Source organism: Psammomys obesus, unplaced genomic scaffold (genome assembly GCF_907164565.1).
Source record: "Psammomys obesus unplaced genomic scaffold, mPsaObe1.curated_primary_1811, whole genome shotgun sequence".
NCBI classification, from domain to species: Eukaryota; Metazoa; Chordata; class Mammalia; order Rodentia; family Muridae; genus Psammomys; species Psammomys obesus.
The window spans coordinates 233,718-260,116 of NW_026585587.1; the positions used below are offsets into that span (position 1 = coordinate 233,718).

The window sequence follows — 26,399 nt, forward strand, 5'->3', positions numbered from 1 at the left end:
GAAACTTTGCAGTTCTAAAGGATGTAGTCAATGTGAATGAATGTTCCAGATATGATTTAATTATGTGATTCTTTAGGAAGAAGGTTTTAGCACCAAGTCTGAATGTTCACTAAGAACAATGCCAATAGCCTGTAAGGTTTTGCCGGAACCCTGGAGCCAGCATCTCAAGAGAGGTCACCCACACATACCATTAGGCTTTTTCATTGATAGTCAACCTTTGTAAGGCAGGAATAAATAAACTTTCTGGTGACAGTATGAGACACAATTAAGATATTCTTGAAGGAATAAATGAATGCATAATTAACAAATCATATTATCTACATACATGGCTGAATTTTGCTTAACAACTTGGAAACTGACTGCATGTTGTAATCTTATTATTTGTCTTATTCATGCCATGCATTTCATTTCTATATATTTAAGAATAAGCAGGAATGAAGGTTTATTTTTTCTTTCTTTCACTTTTCAGGAACCCAAGCAATGGCAAGCAACCAAACAATCCTGAAGAAATTCATTCTCATAGGCTTCTCTGCTTACCCACATATACAGACCTTCCTTTTTGTAGTCTTCTTGTGCCTCTATATGTTCACTCTTTCAGGCAACCTGGCCACCATGGGCTTGACTTGGGTGGACAGATCTCTCCACACTCCTATGTACCTCTTCCTCAGTGCACTCTCCTTCTCTGAGACCTGCTATACCCTGACTATCATCCCCAAGATGCTGGTGGATCTGCTGGACAGGAACAGGCACATTTCAGTCACAGGCTGTGGCTTGCAGATGTGCTTCTTCTTGGGTCTTGGTGGAACAAACTGCATCATTCTCACCTTGATGGGGTATGACCGCTTCCTGGCCATCTGCAACCCCCTCAGATATCCTCTTCTGATGACCAGTGTTGTGTGTGGACAGCTTGTGGCCGGTGCTTGGGCTGGAGGCTTCTTGATTTCCTTAATTGAGACTGCCCTGATATTCAGGGTGTCTTTCTGCATACCTAACCTCATCAGACACTTCTTCTGCCACATGAGGGCAGTTGTGAGGCTGTCCTGCCTAGACAGTGACTTCACAGAATTCATTGTCACACTGATGTCAGTGTTGGGTTTGCTGGGTACATTCTTGCTCATCCTCTTGACTTATGTGTTCATCCTTTCTTCTGTCCTCAAGATCCCTTCAGCAGAGGGTAAGCAGTTGGGTTTGCTGGGTACATTCTTGCTCATCCTCTTGACTTATGTGTTCATCCTTTCTTCTGTCCTCAAGATCCCTTCAGCAGAGGGTAAGCAAAAGGCCTTTTCCACCTGTGCTTCACACCTGACTGTGGTCATCCACTTTGGTTTTGCATCTATTGTTTACCTGAAGCCGGAAGCCTCAGGGGGAGATGATACTTTCATAGCAGTTCCTTACACTGTCATTACCCCTTTCCTCAGCCCCATCATATTCAGCCTAAGAAATAGGAATATGAAGACTGCTTTAAGGAAGATCATGAAAAAGACAGTAGTCTTGGAAAAATGACCTTGTATTATTGTTAATATATGGTTTACTTTCTTCATTATTCAGCAGTGCATTTGGTCTGTGACCTCTGTAGAATGCCTTGGATATAAGAATAAGTGATTAGAGTTTTCACCTCAGCATATGCAGGCATTTTTCAAGGTCTTTCAGGAAGTTATTCAATCTCTCTACTCCTCCTAGCTCTGCTCTTATGGGGATTTTGCCAAACAATTTCTTGGTCTCACACATCATTGACAAGTGAGAAAGAAACAGAGAAACATGATATGCAACGATGGGACAACAGCACAGACAGTTGTCTTCATTAGTGACTTAAATATTAATATTTTTGCACAGATTATAATGCATTTGGTTAGGCTTTCCAGTAGAAAAAAACTATTTACAGTCAGAGATACATGTTGTAAAACCCAGCAACAAGCTATTTGTAAAAATATAGATACACATCATACACACACTTCACGAACTCACAAACCCACTTTTTAAGTATTCATATCACTTCAATAACTAATAAAGAAATATGTTAATAGTGCCCTATTCATTATTGGGGCATCACATGACTTCTACATACTAACTTCTATGTATAAGAGAACTGTTTCAACACATTTCAGTGAATAAAAAGATACCAATACTTGGATGGTCTGTGATATGTGGAGTGTCTGATATTAGAAATGTGTCTCTTTATTTTCTGTTGCCAGAATATTCAAATGCAATTGCTTATTGTGATATTGAAATATTTGACCCCCCCACAAATCATATTTGATAATTTCTGAAAGGTAAACTATATCTAAAACACTTAATCACATATAAACCTTGTGTTAAGTGTTTATTCTAGCAACAATAAATAGAAGTACTGTACAAATTATGCAAGAGAAGAATTGTAAGAGATTTTACTAACAATTTGGACGTAATAGTCTAGAAAATTCCATGAAAGATTTTCTCTGTTTTTGTCCAGTTATTTGACTGTGAACTCAATAATGTATAATTTCTCTATAAGGACAAATGAAGTAATTTTTGAAAATAGTCACACATTGCAATCCAATCCAGTCCGAAGAACAAGTGAGTGAGTTCCTGCCAGTTGAACTGCTCCATAAGCCCTAGGTTTGGTTTCTCAAGACCCATTCTCCTGCCACTCACCTCACCACCTGCTCCATGGCCAGGGCACTGTCCACAATTTCAGCATTCTCCAGCTGCTCAGGTGCAGACCACTGCAGTCAATATGAGCAGAGATCCCCATGCTGCAGAAAAACCAATCAAGTTGCCCAAAGTCAAGCCCTCAACCTAGACAAAACGCCTTAGAGGTCAAGCAGGCCATTAGAAATCTAGGCCACAAAACCCAGAAGACCAAAAAGGAAACAAAAACGGAAGAGCAAAATACCCATATAAAAAAACAAACAAACAAACAAACTCAAAAATTAGTATCTTTACCTATAATCTTCCCCTAAAACAGACACTTATACATTAGTATAAGCACACAATCTACAACAGCCAGGGCAAAATGGCATGAGCAGAGCCCAGCTATCCTTTGACAGCAAGGCCTGAATATTCCAATTCACCTGAAGCAGAGGAAAACAACTTTAAAAACAACTTTACAAAGATGGTAGAGATCTCTAAAGAACAAACAAACAAAAAAAACTTCTAGAAATCAAGGAAAAGATGAACAAAAAGTGGAGAAAGTCAATAGATTTCTTAAAGAAACCCAAGAAAGACAAGGAAAATAAAATAAGGAAAAGAAAATAAAATAGGTTAAGGAAGCTGTTCAAGACCTGAAAACCGAGATAAAATCAGTAAAGAAACCAAAAACTAAGGGTTTTCTGGCAATTCTGGAAATGGAAATTTTAGCTGAATAAACAGGAACCGCATATGCAAGCATCACCAACAGATTACAAGAGATGAAAGAAAGAATCTCAGAAGATACAACAGAAAAAAACAGATTTATTGGTCAAAGAAAATGTTAAATTTAAAAAGTTTATGACATAAAACATGCAGGGAATATGGGACACTATGAAAAGGAAAACCTAAGAATAATAGGGATAGAAAACGTGGATGACTTACAGTTCAAATGCTCAGAAGATATTAAAAAAATAGAAGAACCAAATATATCTGGGCACAGGGGTCTTTTCTGAGACTGAGTCTCCAACCAAGGACCATGCATGGAAATAACCTAGAACCCCTGCTTGGATGGAGCCCATGGCAACTCAGTATCCAAGTGGGTTCCCTAGTAAGAGGAACAAGGACTGTCTCATGACATAAACTCAGTGGCTGGCTCTTTGACCTCCCCACCCCCGAAGGAGGAGCAGCCTTGCTAGGCAACAGAAGAGGACACTGCAGCCAGTCCTAAAGAGACCTGATAGGCTAAGGTCAGATGGAAGGGGAGGAGGACCTCCACAATTAGTGGATTTAGAGAGGGGCAGGAAGGAGATGAGGGAGGGAGGGTGGGATTGGGAGGGAATGAGAGGGGGGACTACAGCTGGGATACAAAGTAAATAAACTGTAATTAATATAAAAATTTAATTAAAAAAAGAATTTTTATCTTACCAAAAGAAAGAGATACCTGTCACTGCACAAGAAGCCTACAGAACACCAAAAAGATCAAACAAGAAAAGAAAGTCCGCTGCCACATAATAATCTAAACATTATATTATAGAACAAAGATCAAATATTAAAGGCTCCAAGAGAAAAGGCCAAGTAACATATGAAGGCAGACCCAATTTTGCAACAAAGACTCTAACAAAAGCCAGAAGGGCCTGGACAGATGTCCTGCAGACTCTAAGAGACTACAGATGTCATCCCAACTACTATACCCTGCAAAAGGTTGAATACCATAAATGGAGAAAATATACTTTATGATAAAATGAAATTTAAACAATCTTTGTCCACAAATCAAGCCCCACATAAAGTACTAGAAGGAAAAGCTGAACCCAAGAATGTTAACTCCAACCCCACCCAAAAATAAAATAAAATAAATTCCATATGAGCAAAACAAAAAAAAGAAAAGAAAAATAAAAGAAAGCAAACACACACACACACACACACACACACACACACACACACACACACTCTACAATCACCAACACCAAAAGAAGAGGAATTAATTTGTTTTTAATATCTCTCAGCATCAATGGACTCAATTCTGCCCACTCCACCCCCCAAAGACACAGGCTAACAGAGTGGATGCAAAAACAGTATCTATCTTTCTGCTGCACACAAGAAACACACCTCAACAACAAAGATAGATACTACCTCAGAGTGAAGGGCTGAAAAAATTTCTTTCCAAGCAAACGGATCCAAGAAAAAACTCTGATGTAGCCATTTTAATATCTAACAAAACAGTCTTTCAACCAAAATTAATGAAAAAGAAATGAGAAGGACACTTCATGCTCATCAAGGCAAAAATCCACCAAGATGACATCTCAGTTTCAAACATCTTTGCCCCAAATTAAAAAGCACCCACATTTGTTAAATAAATACTACCTTTGACATTCTAAAAGTCTTTTTATTTTCTTTATACCAATATATTCTGTACACATTAACAAAAATAGCATACTAGTTGAAATACACAGTAGCTCCTTACAATAACAAGTCAGTATCTTTACACTTGTTCATGATATGAACTATTGTAAACAGCATTTCATATATGATATTTCAAAAGTTCAACTTTTAAAGCAAGTGTCCAGTTTTAGAAACATTAAGTTATTTTCTTTTTGCCTGTTTTCTGATCATTTTTGTTTTGTTTGAAACAAGATCTCATTGAGAAGACACTGGTCTGGAATTAAATTCACTCTGTGTCTAAAGATGACCCTGCACTGTTGACCCTCTTGACTCCACCTACAGAGACTCAACTCTTTAGTTTTATTTTGTTTAATTTCTTTCTTTTTGTTTGTTTGTTTATTAAAATTTATTCACTTTGTATCCTGACTGTAGCCCCTCCCCCATCTCTTCCCAGTCCCAGCCATCCACCCTCTTCTTCCCCTTTGCCCTTTCCCTAGTCTCCTGCTGGGTGAAGACCTCCTCCCCTTCTATCTGACCTTAGCCTATCAGGTCTCATCAAGGCTGGCTGCATCCTCTTCCTCTGTGGCCTGGCAAGGCTGTCCCTGGCCCCTTCCCCAGAGGAGGTAATCAAAGAGCTAGCCACTGAGTTTTATGTCAGAGATATCCCCTGCTCCCCTTAATAGGGAACCCACTTAGAAATTGAGCAGGGGGTCTAGGTCATCTCCCTGCATGGTCCTTGGATGGAGTATCAGTCTCAGCAGGGCACCCTAGGGCCAAGTTTTTTGGCTCCATTGTTCTCCTTGTAGAGTTCCTGTCCCCTCCAGGTATTTCTATCTCCCTCTTCTTCCATAAAGTTTCCTGTGCTCTGCCCAAATTTTGGCTATGAGTCTCAGTATCTCCTTCCATACCGTGATGGATAGTCTTTTAGAGACTCCCTGTGGAAGGCTCCTTTCCTGTTCCTTGTCTTCTCCTACTTCTGATGTCTATCCTTTTCCCCTTTCCTTCTGAGTGAGGTCTCAGCCTCTTCCCTAGGGTCCTCCTTATTGTTTAGCTTTTTTAGGACAGTAGATTTTAATATGTTTAGCCTATATTAAATGGCTAATATCCACTTATGTGTCTTTCTGCTTCTAGGTTACCTCACTCAGAATGATCTTTTCTACTTCCCACCATTTGCCTACAAATTTCATGATTTACTTATTTTTAATTGCTGAGTAATCTTTCATTGTACAGAAATTGTGGTACATTTAAAAAATATTATTAAAGTTTAAATCAAACATTGAACCCCACATATTAACAGGGGAGACTTGAACACTCACTTTTACTAATGGACAGGTCATCAAGGCTGAAAAAACAACAACAGCAAAATGATGGAATTAACAGATGTTATGACTCAAATGGACCTAACAGATATCTCCAGAATATTTCATCCAAACACACACACACAAATAAATCTTCTCAGCACCTTATGGGACCTTCTCAAAAATTAATCATATCATCAGTCACAAAGAACCCTCAAGAGATAAAAAAAAAAAATTAAATAACCCCATGGATTAGACCAGCATGGATTAAAGCTAGGCTTCAACAACAAGAGAAAGCTTACAAACCCATGAAAACTGAGCAAGTATCTACTGAGTGACCACTTGGTCAAGGAGGAAATAAAGAAAAGAAATTGAAGGTTCTCTAGAACTCAACATAAATGAATGCTCAATAAACCCAAACTTATGAAACACAGTAAAAGCAGTGCTACGGTCATAGCTAAGTACATTCATAAAGAAAATAATGAAATTTTATTCTAGCAAGTTAAAAACTTAAAAACACATCTAAAAGTTCTCCAACAAGAAGCAAACATATCTATGAAGAGTAGGTGATAGAAAATAATCAAACTCATGGCTAAAGTTAATAAAATAGAAACAAAGAGAACAATACAAAAAAAATCAATGAAACAAAGTGCTGTTTTAAAAAATCAACAAGATTGAGAAACCTTTATCCCAACAAACTAAAAGACACAGAGAGAATATCCAAATTAACAAAATCAGAAATGAAAGGGGGACATAACAACAGGCACCAAGGAAATCCAAAGAATCATTAAGTGTTACTTCAAAAACCTTTACTCCACAAAATTGGAAAATCTAAATGAAATGGACAGTTTTCTTGATAGATTTTAGATAGTATCTTGATAGATACTACTTACCAAAGTTAAATCAAGATCATGTAAACAGTTTAAATAGGTCTATAGCCCCTAAGGAAATAGAAGCAGTCATTAAATTTCTCCCTAACAAAATAGGTATAGGGCCAGATGGGTTTTTTCTTTTTTTTTTTATTCTTTTTTAAAATTTTTATCATTAGTTACATTTTATTAACTCTGTATCCCAGCTATATCCCGCTCCCTCATTCCCTCCCAATCTCACCCTCCCTCCTTCATCTCCTCCTTGCCCCTTTCCAAGTCCACTGCTTGGGGAGGACCTCCTCCCCTTTCATCTGACTCCGTTTTATCAGGTATCTTCAGGACTGGCTGCAAAGTCCTCCTCTGTGGCCTGGCAAGACTGCTCCTTCTTTGGGGGTGGAGAGGTCAAAGAGCCTGCCATTGAGTTCCTGTCAGAAATACTCCCTGTTCCCCTTACTATGGGAAACCAATTGGTTATTGAGCTACTATAGGCTACATCCAAGGAGAGGTTCTAGGTTTTAGTCCCAAATTTCACCAGAAATTTAAATAAGATGCAGGGATGGTTCAACATACAAAAATCAATCAACTTATTTTATCATATAAACAAACTGAAAGAAAAAAATGATCATTTCATTACATACTGAAAAAGCCTTTGACAAAATTCCAAACCTCTTCATGATAAAAGCCTTGCAGAAATCAGGAATACTACATGAATACCTAAACACAGCAAAGGCAATATAAAGCAAACCAACATCCAACGCCAAATTAAATAGAAAGAACTTAAGGCAATTCCACTAAAATCAGGCACAAGAAAAGGCAATCTACACCCTTCATAGACTTTTAGGTACAGTAATAAGACAACTAAAGGAGATCAAGGGTTAAAAATTGGAAATAAATAAGTCAAAGTATCATTATTTTCAGATGACATAATAACATATACAAGCCATCCCAAATGTCAGAGAACTCTAACAGCTGATAAACACCTTCAGTAAAGCAGATCGACACAAAATTAACTATTAAATTCAATAGCCCTCCTTTATACAAACAATAAACAACAAGCTGAGAAAGAAAAAATGTTAGGGAAAAAAACACCCTTCACAATATCCACAAAAATATAAAATATAATAAAAAATATAAAATATCTTGAGATAACTCCAACAAAGCAAATATAAGACATATAGGACAAGAAGCTCAAGTCTCTGAAGAAATTGAATAAGATATCAGAAGACAGAATGATTTTCCATGTTCACATATCAGTAGAATTAACACAGTAAAAATGGCCATCTTACTAAAAGCAGTCTACAGATTCACAATAATTCCTATTAATATAAAGATGAAGTAGAAATTGAGAGAAGGGCAAGCCAATGACTAACCCAACCTGAGAACCACCCCATGGGAGAGAAGCAACTCCTGTTTCTGTTAATGATATTCTGCTATGCTTACAGACAGGAGCCTGCATTAATTGTTTTCCGAGGGCTTCCTACAGCACCTGATGGAAACAGCTGGAGACACCCACAGCCAAAGAATATGCCAAGCTCAGGGAGTCTTGTGGAAGAGTCATGGAAAGGATAGAACCTGAGGGGTCAAGGAGAGCACAAAAAGACCTACAGAGACAACTCACCTGGGCCCATGGTGGGAGGTCTCAGAGACACTGAACCATCAACCAAAGAACATGCATGGACTGGGCCTACACCACCTCCACATATGCAGCAGGTGTGCAGCACGGTCAACAGGTGGGTTCCCTAACAACAGAAGGAAAGGCTGTCTCTGGCTCTGTTTCTTGCCACTGGATCTCTTTCCACTAGCTACGCTAAGGGAATGTGACCTTGCCAGGTCCTTAGTCTTACTGTGACCTGAGGTGACAAGGTGGATTGATACCCCCTGGGGGTCTCTGCTTCTCTGAGAAAAAGGAGAGGAAGGAATGGGAGGAGGACATGAGGGTGGGACTGGGAAGAGAGAAGGGAGGGGGTTGAGTCAGGCTGTAAAGTGATTTTAAATATTTTTTTAAATAAATAAATATAGGATTATGAACAACTATAAATTTAAATAATATTTATTTTTATATCTTTAAATCACAAAGGTAACCTGAAACCATTGTCAATATATCATTGTACTCATATTTTCTATCATATAGTATATAAAACAAACATACTTTGTGAGATTAGTATGTATACATACAAAATTTCCAACATTGAATCTTAAATCATTTAGTTCCAAATTTGAATTTTTTTTCCTCATGGTTGACTCAATGGTTTTCAAAATTTTATTTAATGAATAAAAATGGAAACTTTCAGCAGAGCACAGGCAGTCTTAAGGAAGAATGAGGGGTTAGAAGGACCTGAAGAGTCCAAGGGAGACCAACAGAGCCAACATATCTGGGCCCAGGGGGGGCTTGTAGAGACTGATCGACCAAAGAAGGAGCAGGCATGGAGAGGACCGAAAAGCCCAGCTCAAATAGGCAGCTCAGTCTCCATGTGGGTCGCCTAGTAAGGGGAGCAGAGCTGTCTCTGACATGGACTCTGTTGCCTCATCTATGATCACTTCCCCCTGGCAGGACAGCCTTACCAGGACACAGAGGAAGAGGATGCAGGCAGTCCTGATAAGACTTTATATGCTGGGGTCAGTTCGTAGGGGAGGATGGCTCCCCCTTTCTGAGGACTGTGGGAGGGGAATAGAAAAGAGGAGGGAGGTGGGACTGGGAGAAGAGGAGCGAAGGGGCTATAATCAGGATGTAAAGTGAATAAATTAAAAAAACATTCTAGACTAAAAAAAATTTCAAACATAAATTTTTGTTTTTATTTGTTTGTTTTTTGAGACAAGGTTTCTCTGTGTAGCCTTGGCTGTCCTGGACTCACTCTGTAGACCAGGCTGGCCTCGAAATCATAGAGATGTTCCTGCCTCTGCCTCTGAAGGCTGGAATCAAAGGCATGTGCCATCACCACTACCCCCAACTCCAATAGTAATTCTTTACAAAGAATTGAAAGAGCAATTCTCAAATTCATATGGAACAACAACAAAAAAAATTAAGATAGCTAAAATAATCCTGAACAATAAAAGAACCTCTGGAGCTTTGATAATTTCTGATTTAAAGCTATACTATAAAGCAAAAGGAATACAAATATCATGGCTTTGGCATAAATGTCCATAACTGAAATCAAATTGAAGACCCAGAAGTAAATCCAAACAGCTACAGACACCTGATTTTGATAAAGATGCCAGAAACATACAATAGAAAAACAAAAGCATCTTTAACAAATGGTGCTGGTGTAACTGATGTCAGCATGTAGAAGAATGCAAATAGATCCATATTTATCATACTGTACAAAACTGAAGTCCAAGTGGGTCAAAGAGATCTCAACATAAAAACCAGATATATTAAAATTGATAGGAGAAAAAGTGGGGAATAGTCTTGGACGCATTGGCACAGGAGACAAATTCCTGAAGAAAACACCAACACTTCAGGCACTGAGATCAACAATTGGTAAATGGGACTCCTAAAACTGAAAAGTTTCCATAAGGCAAAGGACCAGTTTTGGGGGTTTTGTTTTGTTTTGCTTTGTTTTTTTGAGACAGGGTTTTTCTATATAACAGTGCTGCTGTCCTGGATTCATTTTGTAGACCGGGGTGGCCTTGAATTCACAAAGATTGACCTGCCTCTGCCTCCCAAGTGCTGGGGTTAAAGATGTGTGCCATGCCAGGCTCCCACTTAGTATTTTTATGGAATTCTTGAATGTAGTTGAGTAGATCTCTATTTCTTTTTTCATATATAACTTTTATTTTTTATGTTAATTACACTTTATTTATTTTGTGTCCCAGCTGTAGCCTCTTTTCCTCTTTCCCTCTCAATCCCACCCTCTCTCCCTCATCTCCTCCTTGCCTTTCTCTAAGTCTACTTATAGGGGAGGTCCTCCTCCCCTTCCATCTGACCCTAGCTTATCAGGTCTCACCAAGGTTGGCTGCAATGTCCTCCTCTGTGGCCTAGCTAGGATGCTCCTCCCACAAGGGGCTGGGAATGTCATCCTTACTTAGAAAGACAAATAGGATGGACATTGGAAGTAGATCTCTGTTTTTTGTGCCTTCTCTTGGGTTCTTTTTCTTTTGTTTGTTTGTTTGTTTGTTTGTTTGTTTGTTTTGTCCAATTCCAGTGTGTTGGTTTTGTTTTTAATCTTATTATATTTTCAGTTTATTATTATCCTCTAGAAGCCTTTTTATTTTCTAATGACTGACAGAAAGAGAGTAAGTGGATCAGGAAGGGGAGGAAGGTGGAGAGGAACTGTGAGGTTTAGGAGGATGAGAACTGATAATCAGAATATTTTATGTGAGGGAAAAAACTTCCATTTTCAATAAAAGGAATAAACAAAAAAACTGAAAATATGTGACACTATTTGCTCAAGTTCAATTGGGTCATATGTATCAACCTCTCTCATATAAGGCTCAGAATACACTGCAGAAGAGCAAGTGGAACTAATGCAAGAAATCTGATGAGGAGAACTGTGAATTGCTGCCTTCTGGACATGCTGTGGCTATTGCACATATGAACTTCTGGCAGCTTAGTTGATCTGCACAAGATCAGAAGATCTGCACAACACCAAGCCAATCAAAATTCCAGCACAGATGGGACAGGGGCTTCCAGGACCTCACCTCTAAGAAGTCATTGCCAGGTGATGGCTCACGAGAGAGGAAGAGTCACAGTCCTTTGGGAGTGTCACCACTATAGCTTGCTCAAGTCCCAGTGGATTGCCACACACACATGCATATGTGGTCAGTGCTGATTGGCCTTAGTGGATTATTACTTTAGGAAATAAATAAAACATCACTTAAAGGGGAGACATGTTGGGAGAACTCAGCGGGCACTGGTGGGAGATAGTAAGGGGCGATACGATCAATGTACATTGTATACATGCAGGAAAATTTCAATAATAAATAAAAGATTCAAAATGTTACATAAAAAGGTATTATGGATAAAGATAACTATGAATGTTAAAAACACAAATATAGGCATATATTGATGTCTCTTCCTTCTTTTAACTCATTTTAAAGTGTGACTATATAAAAATGCAAATTCAAAATAAAAAGAACATTAAGCCCTGAATGGTGGCACACGCCTTTAATCCCAGCACTCAGGGAGGCAGAAGCAGCTGAATCTCTGTGAGTTCGAGGCCAGCCTAGTCTACAGAAAGAGTCCAGGACAGCTGAGGCTACACAGAGAACAGCTGATTTGTTTTTTCTGTCTCTCAGGGAAAAAAAAGGAAGAAACAACCATAAATAAATAAATAATCAACAGAACATAGAGTGTTGTGATGAAAGAGTCTCCTACTGTATGGACATGACTTAGTCCAACAAACTTATGTACTAAAATTTTATTCCCTTTCTGAGTATGTCAGAGTTGAGACAGGAGGTCTTGAAGAGGTGGGACCTAATGAAATAATTTAGTCATAGAGGTTCTGCTACACAAGTAGATGGATGTTTCATCTCACCATAGTAATGCCCTATTGAAATGCATCAGTTTCGTGAGTGTGAGTTGCTGTACCAATAGCAGTCAGCCTCTCTCTAGTTTCCTACTTCCTGTCTTTCCATGTGACAGCGCTCTTTCTCTGTTCCCTCTTTTCACATGAGTACCTTCCATGTAGCCCTAAGTCCCTCGCTAGAGACAAAATGGATGGAATATTTTAATGTTGTTGTAGTCTCCAAACTGTGACACAAACATCCTCTTTGTTTTTTTTTCTTCTTTTTTAATTTTAATTTTAATTATTTATATTAATTACAGTTTACTCATTTTGTATCCCAGCTGTAGCGCCATCCCTCATCTCCTCCCATACCCCTCTCCAAGTCCACTGATGGGGAGGTCCTCCTCCCTTTCCATCTGATTCTAGCCTATCATGTCTCACTAAGACTGGCTGCATTGTTTTCCTCTGTGGCTTGGTAAGGCTACTATTCCCATCAGAGGGGAGGTGATCAAAGAGCCAGCCACTGAGTTCATGTCAAAGATAGTCCCTGTTCCCCTTACTAGGGAACTCACTTGGAGACTGAGCTGCCATGGGCTACATCTGTGCTGGGCTTCTAGGTTATCTCCATGCTTGGTGCTTGGTTGGAGTATCAGTCTCAGAAAAGACTCCTGGGCCCAGATTTCTTCATTCTGTTGCTCTCCTTGTGGAGTTCCTGTCCTCTCTTTGCCTTATATACTGCAGTCACCTTCCTGAAGTCCACAGAGCATGGCTAACAGTGGGAAGCTGACCCCTGTAGGCACATGAAAACAAGGAAAAGTCTCTCTAACTTAAGTTATTGCTTCTGTTTTAGGATTTCAGATTGTAGACAGGTTGTGATTCAAAGATTTTTTTTTCCTGGCCTGCTCTGATATGAGGAATGCATGTGGTATATAAACATGACACAGACAACATGCCACACACATAAAATACAATTAAAGAAAGTTTAGAAAAAAGACAACTTGCATTTAAAAAAAATAAATTCTCATGGCAAAAATATAAAATAATACATAAAGCAATAAATATCTTAAAATCCAAATAAAAGACAGTCTAGACTAATGGTTGCATATTGTTTACATGTATCAAGAATTATAAATAATCTTAGATGATTTTTATCAAACAGAAAAATGAGGAGAGTTCTATAGCCATCCCCTTCACCATGTATTATATCTGAGAGCTAGGTGTTTACAGACAGGATTCTGTGGAGATCCTGGACTGAATCCCTCAGTGGGAATCACAAGGTGGCATCATAAATATCCAGTAGAAAGGATGTGCATTTTCTTTGCACCTTCTGGAAAGAGTTTAATGTAGTTTTATCTGATCCATGACTGGAAACACTTTCTCCCACTTGTGTATATCCTCACCTCTAGGAACACTAGACTCCTGTGCCTTTCTGAGTCTTGCGATTTTCTCTTTTGGATAAACTCTGGTCTTTATTCAGACCTTGTCAGCCAAAGGATCTTTTTCAAAGATTTCTTGTTCATCCTTTGCTGGGTCACTTTTTTTCTTTTCATTTCCCTGTCAATCTGCACCTGTTCCTCTAGGTAAACTTATCAAATATGATCCTTTACATTTATTAAATCTAAGACCCAAGTAAACACATCTAAACAACAACAGGGAGTATCTACTTCTTCCCGCAATCAGCATGTCAGACAGAAACCACGGACATTTTCTTGTGCTTTACCTCTGTCTTTCTGAGGGTTATCATCATCTTTCTACATTAGATTAAGCACTTGTTCTCACCCTGTGGGTCAAGACTCCTTCAGTGCTCAAACAACCCTTTCACAAGGGTCACATATCAGCAGATCTCCTGCATATCAGGTATTTATTTTACTGGTTAGAACAGTAGCAAAATTACAGTGATGAAGTAATAACAAAGGGAACTTTTCTAAAGGATCACATCGTTAGGAAGGTTGAGAACCACAAGACTACAGCTTCAGATGTAACTTCAAAGCTTCGGTTCTTTATACTCTCATCTAATCTTTCAACAAGTACAGAGCTGTCTATCACCTAAAAGGGTTGCGTATTCTAATAATCATTCCATTATGTAACTTTAAGTAAATTTACAAGCCTAGGTGGTATAGATCGATCAGGAGACATGGAAAACAGAAGCCGTATGAGGCCGCTTTTGGTGCAACATACATAAAATTTCTATAAAAAATTTTGTTATGCACATGTATCAGAAAATTCTGATAATTTTATAATATATAATAATGGCTGAGGTATAGCTTGGTGGTATAGTATAATCTTAACATGTCTCAGGCCCTGAATTCATTCTCCAGAACTGAAAATAAAAATGACAAAAAGTGTAATATAAAAACCATACTAACTCCATTGGCATAGTTGTTTATTATCTTTAGCTTTTAAAACATATATAAAAGAAACATATATAAAAGGAAGTAAATAAGCCAGTTACTCATTTGTTGTCATTATGAAGTACACAATGCACACAATTTATGAACTAGCCTTTTATGAAACTAGCAGTGCATTAAGATCATTTATACCAGCATTGTAATAAGCTCCTGAATAGCACAGCTTGACTTGACTTGGTGATAAGGATTGTTCAGCTTCCTTATCATCAATGGAACCACTGGGGTGCGTGTGTACAGCCCATTGCACACTGTAATGTCCTTAGACCACAAGTGATTGTGCTAGTATATCTGCTGTTCTGTACTCACAGGAAGCTTTCATTACTGCAGAGCAGTTTGAGAACTTCTCTGTGTTTATTGCAACTCACTCTTCCCTTAACATATATCAATGATTTGTACACTTAGCATGGATCTCAAGAGGTAAGCCACTTCATCTTTGACCACTTTAACAGACCACAAACCAGTCAAGAAACCCAGAGTTTTGGGAAAAAGAATTCATCACATCATAAACTGCCTCAGGTCAGATCCCAGCATCATCACCAGGCTGTAGTTAACTCTGCTGCAATCCTCACCACACTTATTCTGAGGTCTGCACTATTTGTCTTCTAAGTCCACTTTTTATCCAGAAACAGGACTGGGTGTGTGTGAGCAGGGGTAAGAAGAGAAATGCAAGCAGGAAAGGACATCTCCCTCATTAAGCTTCTAACTATGGAAGCAAAACAAATCACACATCTCCAACCCATAGGCAGACAAATGGTAAGATGCAGAGATGGCCAATTTTGACAAATAGTCATGTCATCAATATGCGAATAGAATCTGTGAGAACTCATTCATCCACAGCTCTTATACTTCATCATTTCATTTCCTCAGCAGAATTTTAGTCTTGAGGTTTCATATCTATTTGCCTCTTTAGCCTTTCTGAAATCAGAATTTGAGAAGCAATGAATTTGAAGATTGTACTCTAATTCACTGCAGGCCTATATTCCTTTAGGCCTCACACTACCACATGTGCCCTAGAAAAAAATTCCCTGAGGTTTGTGAGTTGGACAGTCTTGTTGGAGAAACATAGGTCACCATGACAATATGTCTTAAGGGGCCATGTCCCTGATGAGGGATGCTTCTGTTGATAAGAGCTGCCTACTGTCCCCTTCTTTGCCTTGGGGGCCCTATCTGCTCAAGCTCTGTCCTGTCCTGCCAAAAATAACTAGTTCTATCATGAAGTGTCACGTCTACTGAAGGAGAGCTGTAATAGACCATGACTGTCCCAAAGCTACAAGGAACCAGGCCTAACAAATGCTCAAAAATTGGAAGAAAGTGACTGTGGAAGACAGAAACCTAAAGGACCCGGTGAGCATCTCAAAGAAAATATATTCTACAGGCCCTTCACCATTGCTTATAGTTTTCACGAGGCTGAAAAGTCGTTGACTTTTCCTGAGTATCCAGGCTGCTTAAATTCCGATAAATCTTAATCCATCAACATCTCACAGTGAGTGTCCTACTATGATTCCTTAAAAATGGTAAAAATAAACTTTTAAAAAAATGTCCATTAGTATAAGGATATTCTCCGGTATAGAAATGTGTGCATTTCTTATTTTTATAATAGAACGAAAGAGTGTATATTATGGAATATGAGGTGATATTTTAACACGTGTATACAATGTGTAGAGGTTGATTAGGAAGGATATTAGCATTTTTTATCATTTCTTTGTGTTTGGAGACTTTGCAACCCCTCTATAGTTTTTCTCCATTTCTAGCAAACATTGCTTTATTTTCTTCTACCTTGAGGTCAGCATTTTTAGCTTCTATATATGAAGGAATATATACAGTGTTAGTCTTTCTATGCCATCGAATTTCTTCCATTTTGCTGAAATGGTAGTTTCCCTTTTTTATAAAGTTTAATAACATCACATTTTATGTGTGTGTATATATATATATATATATATATATATATATAAAATCATATTTTCTAAACCAATTATACATTTTTATGAGTATGAGTGTTTGATGTGTGTGCATTTGTGTATGTGTGACTGTGTGCATGTGCGTGCACCTGTGTGTGTGTGTGTGTGTGTGTGTGTGTGTGTGTGTGTGAAAATAATCACCCCTCTGGTGTTGGTCAAAACATTCTGCCTTGTTTGAGACAGTCTCTTTGTAGCTCACTGCTGCAAACACCAGACTAGCTGACCCCTGAGATTCTGGAGAGACTCCTGTCTACATTTATCTCTCTGAAGACATAACCCTGATCATTCAGAAGCATGATGCTGTCCCAGCTTTACATGGACTCTAGAGATTTGGACTCAGGTCTTTATCCTTGCACCATAAGCACTTTATTCTTTGAGCTATCTCCTGAGGCCCCACCTTGATGAACAACTTGACTGATTACACATCACAAACATTGTGAATAAATCTGCAGGAAACAAGTGTATGCAAGTGGTATATCTTTCTAATGCTGACTGTGTTTTCTTTTGAATATCCCCCCAGAAGTTGGATAGCTGAATGTATAACAAATCTAGTTTTATTGCTATAAGGACCTCCATACTGCCGTCCAACGTGGCTGTACTATTTTTCATTCTCAACAACCACAATAAGCTTCATTTTTTTTCTACATCATTGCCAGCATTTGCTCCTTGACATTTTCTCCCAGACAAACACGGCAGGATCATGTGTTTACGTCAGACCCACAATGTCCCAGGTGTATGATCCTTAAAAAAAGAATTCATCTTTTTATGCTAGTCGTATGTGCTTCAGCTCATTGTGCCGAACTGTCAGCACATAACAAGTGCTCAGAGACTGCCACAGGCTAATATATCTTCTTTATATATCAATGACATCAGGGTTCTTCAGTTATAAACCCACTTTATCATTTACTAGAGCACTGATATTCATTTTGAGTTATCAAGAGAAAAACTGAAGGAAAACTGGAAATCACGTAATCTTAGATTTCTCTGGAAGTAGTGTTTCTGTGCAGAAGGCTCTATTTTTGTGTCTCTGGATAAAGGCTTACCCCCTATGCAGCAGCAATCTCAGAGGTGGAGGACTGGACTGTTAGAATTTCACTTATGTAGCATGCAGGAGGTTGGGGCTGGGTAGGAATTCAGGCAGGTTTGCTGTTGTAAATAGCCAATTTGGCTCGAGAGATGCTTTTGTATTTTCAGGTCCTCTTCTACCTACGGAATCACCAAGCTATTAGAAAATAGTGAATTGTTTCACTTTGTGGGCAAATCGTCCTCAACAAAGAAATGTACTGGTGAGATACTCAAGAATGTCCCCACCACACACACCACTATTAATTTCTACTTAGGGTGTAAGTCTCCAAATGATAAGAGAATATATAGTCATCATGACAGTTTAGGCTCATCTGTTTTGTCTTGCCCTGATAGCAGGGTGCAGTCCTGATTAACATAAAAGGTTTGGAGTGCAAAGAGGAAGAAGCAAGGGGTTGCCAGAAGCAAGAGCAAATAGATAAAAAAGGGGGGACACAGTTAAACATGAGGCCAGCAGCCATGGAGCCCAGAGAGACTCAGAGGAGATAAGCTGAACCCTGCACCTAGGTGTCTGTATAGGTCAGCCTCTTCACAAAGCAGATTGTAGAGAAGAGAGGAAAATAGATCCAGTTTATAACAGGGGTCAAACTTGCCTTGGCTGGAGGGGAATTCCTAGGGTGGTCTGAGTAGCAAACGGGATTCTGTTGGGAGTCTCAGAGGATGATAAGTGTCACTGAGGACAGGGAGGGAGTTAGAGTCATAGACACCTTTGAGCGCAAAGCAGCCTACGTGCTGGCTTGCCTGGAAGTCAGGAGATAATTTAAGTCATGGTGGGTATCAGGAGGAAGGTGACATCAACCAATTTGTGAAGGAAGGAATGGGTCTCCTGTGCTCCTGCCCATTCTCATTTCTTCCCCAACATTTTTTGTTTGCTTTTTTTTTTTTTTTTTTTTTTTTTTTTTTTCTCCCCCCCCTTTTTTTTTTTTTTTTTTTTTTTTTTTTTTTTTTTTGGTCCTTCCTCTCCCCCATTATTTAAAGAATAATCCTGGACAAGTTGAAACTTTAACCAGATTTTGTACAGTGCTGCCACCAGTAATTACATTTTATATTTGTCTCAGATTTTTAAGTTTATAAAACATATATCTTAATGAAGCTATGTAAGATACTTTTAAATATATATATTTTTATGACTTTAAATATAAATATTCACATATTTAAAGTTTACATATTAAAATAAATATTTACATATTTATTTATATTTACATGTATTATATATTTATGTATATATATATACATATATGTAAAAAGAAACAGAAATGGGACTGCAGTCTATTCCACTGACATTGGGTAGAGGCTTACTGCCTCTTAGACACTACTGTGTATACTGGAAAAAGGACATGAAAGCACGTTCATCAGCAAACCCCTGATCGCTCAAGCGTCTTTGGCATCTGCTTAGCCGCTTTGTTCTGGAGAGCCTGCAAGCCTCTTCCAACTCTCACCTAAGTGTCTAGCCCATTACTACCTGATTTCTAACCCGAGGCTAATGTGCACTCGGAGTTACAATTTTTCCCCCAAGATCAGGGTAGGAAATAGTATCAAGGGAATTGTTCCTTCTCCTCATCAAACTTCCTTATGAGCACTTCCTAAAATCAATCTGCTTGAGAAGGAGCATTTTTTTTCTTTCCAAATCCCTTGTTCAAAAACAATTTCTTGTTCTTGATAAAGAATGGCATAATTGCATATTATGGGTCTAAAACTGCCCCAGAGTGTAAGTTCATATTAGGGCCAACAGCACTGAAACAATGAAAGACAGATAATGAGATAAAAAATTCTTCCAGTTAGCTAATCATGTTGTCAACTAAGACATCAATACAAATGATTTGTTGATAGATTACAGTGTAGTTTTTAATGTACTTATTAAAATGTTAAAATAATTTGGTGTTATTGTTATAGCAAAACAACTTTCATTGTCAGAGCATCATTTGGCACTTGGATGAACTGATTTTCTCAGTGTTTAGAGTTCTATAATGAGATGCAAGAACGAAATTGATGCTGAAATCTTTCTCATTGGGGATTATATGTAGTCAATGGCTGCACATAAAAATCAAAAACATACAATCCACATTAATAGAAGAAGGTGCTTCAGTAAAATTTTACTATTTTTGTCTAATGTAATTTTTCAAACTTTGCTAGATATTTATCTGGCTTGAGCTAAATGTGTGCTAATTATTAATATCTAGAAGGAAATATTTTTAAAAAGCACTTGTAATATCAAGAATACAGAAATGAAAGATGATACAGAGGAACCAATAGAAGAATTGCAAATACAAATATATAATAAAATGCCTTGGATTGTGATAGAGTCGTGTTAATATTACTATTTAGATTCACTTACATAATTTAAAACGGGTATTAATGAATATCATAGCATCAATATTTAGATGCTTTGAATAGATGAAGAGTGACATAGTGGTTTCATTTAGATTAGGGTGCTTTAACTATTAGTGTCAGATTGGTATACCTCTTTTTAAAGTTTATTTAAGGAAGAAATGTGACATGCTTAGATTCTACTGATAATGAACATGTTTGTGTCAGTCATGTGGTGCTCTCTTAAGTCAGTTTTGCAACTTTCCCAAGAGCCCCTTGAAGAAGTCAGGTCTCTGGCAGTGTTGACAGGTGACCAAGAAAGCATAGCAGAATTGTCAGTTAGAGTATGACAACTTCCTGCTTTGTAGACTTGCCAGTTTCCTGTGGCCAGTACTGCTTTATAACGTAGTGGTTCAAGATGATATTTGCTTCCCAGAGTCCTTTGTGATAGTTTGAAATCTGCAACACTTTTTTTAATGTCAAAATCTGAAAGCCAGAAGAAGAAAACAGGAAACAAACTAGAAACCTGCCACAGAGGGCCTCTGAAAGCCTCTGCCCTGCAGACTATCAAAGCAGATGCTGACCTGATGGCCAACTGTTGGGCAGAGTGAATGGAATTTTATGTAAGAAGTGGGAAATAGTAAGAGCTGGAGAGGACAGAAACTCCACAAGGAGAGCAACAGAACAAGATAATTTGAACACAGGGAACTTCCCAGAGACCCCTACTCCAACCAAGGACTATTCATGGAGATAACCTAGAACCCCTGCACAGATGTAGCCCATGGCATTTCAGTGTCCAAGTGGGTTCCATAGTAATGAGAAGAGGGACTGCCTCTGACATAATCTGATTGGCCTGCTCATTGATCACCTCCCCCTGAGGGGGGAGCAGCCTTACCAGGCCACAGAAGAGGACAATGCAGCCACTTTTGATGAGAACTGATAGACTAAGATCAGAAAGAAGGAGAGGAGAACCTCCCCTATCAGTGGACTTGGGGAGGGGCATGATGCAGAAAGGAAAAGGAGGGTGGGATCGGGAGGGGAGGAGGGAGGGGCTTATGGGGGGATACAAAATGAATAAAGTGTAATTAATAAAAATTTTTTTAAAAAAGTGCTAGGAGAGTTATGAGTCTTCTAGAAGCTCTGGGAGAGATTTTCTACCTCATTTAAATTCTGGTGTCTGTTGGTGTTCCTTACTTTGTAACTAAATCTTTAGTCTTGAGACCTACCACATCTTCAAATTTCTCTGTGTTACATCTTTATGATGTGTTCCCATTTGTAGTTCAGCTTCACATTTCTTTCTAGCCCCTCTTTAAAGTTTCTTATGGTTGGCTGTAAAGACACTTAATTAACTCAGAACAATCTCTCCACCTGGAAATTAGTAATTTAAATTATTAATTGAATCACACATTCTTAGCCTCTGTAACAGTCACAGATTCCAAAGATTACAGCATGCAAAGCTTTTGTTTCAGCTTCTCAATAAGCTTGACTTTAGTTGTATTTCAGTGTGTGTGTGTGTGTGTGTGTGTGTGTGTGTGTGTGTGTGTGTGTGTGAATGAATGTGTGGTCATGTGGATATGTTGAAATAACCCACAGCTTTTATACCTCTCTCATAGAAATTCTTACTTTGTTGTCCAAGCTAGTCCTGAACTCTTGGATTCCATCTTTCTGACTCATCCCCCTGAGTAGCCGGAAGAGCAGGAATCTCCATTCAGTCTGGCACAGGCAGCTTGCCACACTAGTCCGAGGAATGAAACACTATGACTCTGGCACAAGGAAGGACCTCATTTAAAAAGACTTTTTAAATGAAGCTCTTTTCAGAGAGTTTCCTCATCTCTGCATTGGATTGCTTCTCCAGTTGGAATGGAAACATTTCAAACTAATTCTTGCTGTGTTGTCTTGCACTGTAGCTCCAGCAATCGCTGAGCTCCTGCTACCTCATTGTCGATTTCTGTTGAGTGACAAGCCCCAAGGATTCACTTTCATGTCCTGCTTTTATTGTTTTATTCAATAAACACTGAGCAAAATTACTTTGGGGCTTGGGAGTTTGTAGTTATTCTTGATGAAAATGAAAGAAGGGGATATCATGGGTTTTAAAAACTGTTGAAAACTAAAACAAAATACCAAGGCTATTCTGAAGTCTCTGCTAGCATTCACTGAATACTTAATGCAGCTGAGGTGGTTAGCTACCAAGCATCATCTTCAAGTATGAGAACTTTTCCTTGAATTTGAACAATAAACTGGAGGGGGAAATGTATAAAAAGAATAAGTGATGTCATAAATCATTGAACAACTATAGATCTGTAACCTGTTCAATGATGTTACGTCTTTGATGCACCTTCTTTTAATGTTTCCTATTCCTGTTACTTTTGCAGGCATTCAAGTGGACTGACACCATGAGAAATTTCAGTGGAAGCCATGTGGAAGGCTTTGTCCTGGTGGGTTTTCCTACCTCTCCACCCTTCCAGAAACTCCTCTTTGTTTTCTTTCTTGCAATTTATCTGTTGACATTACTGGAAAATTTACTTATTGTTTCTACAATCTGGCTCACGCCAAGCCTCCATCGTCCCATGTACTTTTTCCTTGGCCATCTCTCCTTCCTGGAACTATGGTACATCAATGTTACCATTCCCAGACTCTTGGGAGCCTTTCTCACCCAGGACGGGAGAGTCTCTTATGTAGGTTGCATGACCCAGCTCTACTTCTTCATTGCTTTAGCCTGCACTGAGTGTGTCCTGTTGGCAGTTATGGCCTATGATCGCTATCTGGCCATCTGTGAACCCCTTCGTTACCCTAGTCTCATGCCTCCCAGTCTGGCCACTCGCCTAGCAGCTGCTTCTTGGGGCAGTGGGTTCTTCAGTTCCATGATGAAGCTACTTTTCATTTCCCGGTTATTCTATTGTGGGCCCAATACCATCAACCACTTTTTCTGTGATATTTCCCCACTTCTCAACCTCACCTGCTCAGACAAGGAACAAGCAGAGCTAGTAGACTTCCTGCTGGCCCTGGTGATGATCCTGCTCCCTCTATTGGCTGTAGTTTCCTCATATGCTGCCATCATAGTGGCCATCCTGAAGATCCCTACTGCCCAGGGGCGCCACAAAGCCTTCTCCACCTGCACCTCCCACCTGGCAGTGGTGGTCATCTACTATTCCTCCACTCTCTTCACCTACGCACGGCCCCGAGCCATGTACACATTCAACTACAACAAGATCATCTCTGTACTCTACACTGTCATTGTTCCATTCCTCAACCCAGCCATCTACTGCTTAAGAAACAAGGAGGTAAAGGAGGCCTTCAGAAAGACCATGCTGGGAAGATGTCACCATCCTAGGAATGTTCCAGACTGATGCGTGACAGATTCTGGAAGAGAGGGGGAAAAAAAGCCGTACTAAGCATTTGACTAGCAATCACAGAATGTCCTCATAGGGAACACTGATGTCAATTAGTCATCACTTTGATACTCTCTGGCCACCTCCTAATACGAACAAAAATTAATAAACCATTGATTTTGTACAGATATTTCCAAATAAGGTTGGATTGTAAGAATTACCTGGAGTGGAAAGTCTCCAATGAAGATTCTTTAATGCCATGCCTTTTCACATTTGTTTTTTATTTGTTTGCCTGCATTTTGTCTTACTTGTTCTCTATCTGTTGTTTGTTTTGGTTTTTGTTTTGTTTTGGAGGCTTGGAGGGAGAAAGACATTGAAAAAGACTATGAAGTAGGATGGGTAGGGAGGAATTAAGGATCAAGAAAAGAGTTGGGGAGGAAACAACCATGATGAAAATGCTTTAATAAAAGCTTTATATAACAACTGAAGTTTGCCTAAAATTTGCGAAGACTCTCATCAAGTATGTCTGAGTCATATTCTACCATGAATAATTTTAAGACTTCCTAGAAATACTTGTTTCACAACTAGTTTGAGATTCTGTTTTATATCAAGCTTATTATTTTATAAGTGCAAAAATATGAAATAAAAGGTCTTCAAAAGTCCATATTTGGGAGGGAGGGTGGGGTTGGGGAGGGAATGAGGGAGCGGGATACAGCTGGGACACAGAGTTAACAAAATGTAACTAAAAAGAAAAAAATAATAAAAAAAGAAAAAAAAAGAAAAAACTTACTCATAAAAAAAGTCCATATTTTCAAATTATAATTCAATTTAAAAACTGTACATGTGTATTTTATACATGTATAAAGAATAAATTTTATGGACTTGTATAGCCTTAATTTCTACAGATTAATATCAAAGCCATTGATAGTCAAGATGTTGACATTCAGTCATATATACGTCAAGATGGCTAAATGTTCTACTCATCTCTCTTCTTGAACCTCAGGAGGATATGAATCTGGTTCGATTACTAGATATTGATTAAGTAGTATGCAAAATGTGTGAGAAAACTTTCATTCAAGGCTATCTACTTATGCCCTAGGCCACAATATTGGTCAAATACATATAATTTCAGCCCTAGGCAAAGGATGAGAACAGAAAACTATATAATGGAAGAAAATACTCAAGATCCAGAAACTACGTAAGGACATTTCTGTTCTAATGGGGATGCATTAACTGTGCACTATAAAATGTAGGTATTCTAACAAATTATTTCAAGTTTCAAGTTTTAGAAAGCTGAAGGTCTTACAGATAATATCACATCCATCTGCAGTCTAGATTTGTTTACTCAAACTGTTGCACAATGAACCAAATCAGTGGAACATACAAAAGAATAAAATAACTATGAAGTTGAAAAAAAATCCCAATAAAACAGATTGTCTGTATCCATTTGCCTATACAGTTGCAGGCTGTGTGTGTTGAGGTAGAGGTGGGGATAGTTATTCAGCAAAGAAAACTACTTATGGGTTTTCTATAAAATCAGCAAAAAAATATTCTGACCTACATAAAACAACAGAACTGCTTCTATTTTATAAAACTTGAAAGTATCCTTAGATTCTTCTCCACATGTGAGTCAGTTGATGTTGGCATTCTTTTTCCTGTTGTAGAACTGCTGAAGGCATGGATTTTATGGTGAAGATTACAAACCCTAGAAACCACAAACACCAGTTTGATCCTAGAGTTACTGTTTGTACATACATTATCCAATCATGAGCAAGGATCTTTTATTATTTTTAAAATGTATTTATTATTTCTTAGGCTGTATGCTGCTCCCTTATCTCCTCCTAGTCCTACTCTCCCTCCCTCTTCTCCCCCTATGCCCCTCCCCTAGGCCACTGATAGGGGAGGTCCTCCTTCCCTACTATCTGACCCTCCTCTATCAGGTCTCATCAGGACTGGCTGCATTCTCTTCCTACGGCCTGCAAGGCTGCCCCCACACACCAGGGGAAGGTGATCAAAAAGCCTGCTACTGAGTCTATATCAGAAACAGCCCCTACTCCCCTCAATAGGGAAGCCACATGGAGACTGAGCTGCCTATGAACTACAGTGAACAGGGGATCTAGGTCCTCTTCATGCATGGACCTTAGTTGGAGCACTGGTCTCTGCAGGCCCCCATGAGTCCAGAATTTTTGGTTCTGTTGGTCTCCTTGTGGAGCTTCTGTACCCTCAGATCTATCTATCTTCTCCTTCTTCTATAAGATTCCCTGCTCTGCCCAAAGTTTGACTGTGAGTCTTGGCATCAGGTTCAGTACCCTGAGAGGCAGATTCTTTGAGAGGCCTTCTGTGGTAGCTTCCTGCTCTGTTTGCTGTCTTCTCTCACTTCTGATGTCTATACTGTTTGCCCTTCTGAATGAGAGTTAATCATCCTAGATCCTTCTTGTTTAGCTTCTTTAGGACTATAGATTTTAGTGTGTTTATCTTATATCATATGGCTAATATCCATTTATGAGACTATATACATGTGTGTCTTTTGGCTTCTGGGTTACCTCACTCAGAATGATCTTTTCTAGTTCTGTCTATTTGCCTGCAAATTTCATGGTTTCCTTGTTTTTAATTGCTGAGTAGTATTCCATTGTGTAAATGTATCACAATTTCTCTATCCATTCCTCCATTGAGGAACATCTTGGATGTAATAACCAGATTCTGGTTATTACAAATAA

General features: G+C 38.7%; 2 protein-coding genes across 2 annotated transcripts; both read left to right on the top strand.

The window, feature by feature from the left end:
• Nucleotides 1-480: 480 nt before the first annotated feature.
• Nucleotides 481-1,503, top strand: LOC129678990 (olfactory receptor 10X1-like). Its single transcript, XM_055609954.1, has 2 exons — nucleotides 481-1,086; nucleotides 1,180-1,503. Exons 1-2 carry the CDS (start codon nucleotides 481-483, stop codon nucleotides 1,501-1,503), a joined length of 930 nt encoding a protein of 309 aa, XP_055465929.1.
• A 21,243-nt stretch (nucleotides 1,504-22,746) lies between these two features.
• On the top strand, nucleotides 22,747-23,700 carry LOC129678948 (olfactory receptor 6P1). The gene has a single exon (XM_055609900.1). It carries the CDS (start codon nucleotides 22,747-22,749, stop codon nucleotides 23,698-23,700), a length of 954 nt encoding a protein of 317 aa, XP_055465875.1.
• The last annotated feature ends 2,699 nt before the right edge of the window (nucleotides 23,701-26,399 follow it).

What these genes read in the sequence shown, in the direction of transcription:
- LOC129678948 (XM_055609900.1), top strand. Translation starts at nt 22,747, where the DNA reads ATGAGAAATTTCAGTGGAAGCCATGTGGAAGGCTTTGTCCTGGTGGGT.
- LOC129678990 (XM_055609954.1), top strand. Translation starts at nt 481, where the DNA reads ATGGCAAGCAACCAAACAATCCTGAAGAAATTCATTCTCATAGGCTTC. An exon ending in TCATTGTCACACTGATGTCA is followed by an intron (nt 1,087 to 1,179) that starts GTGTTGGGTTTG and finishes GCAGAGGGTAAG; the next exon opens with CAGTTGGGTTTGCTGGGTAC.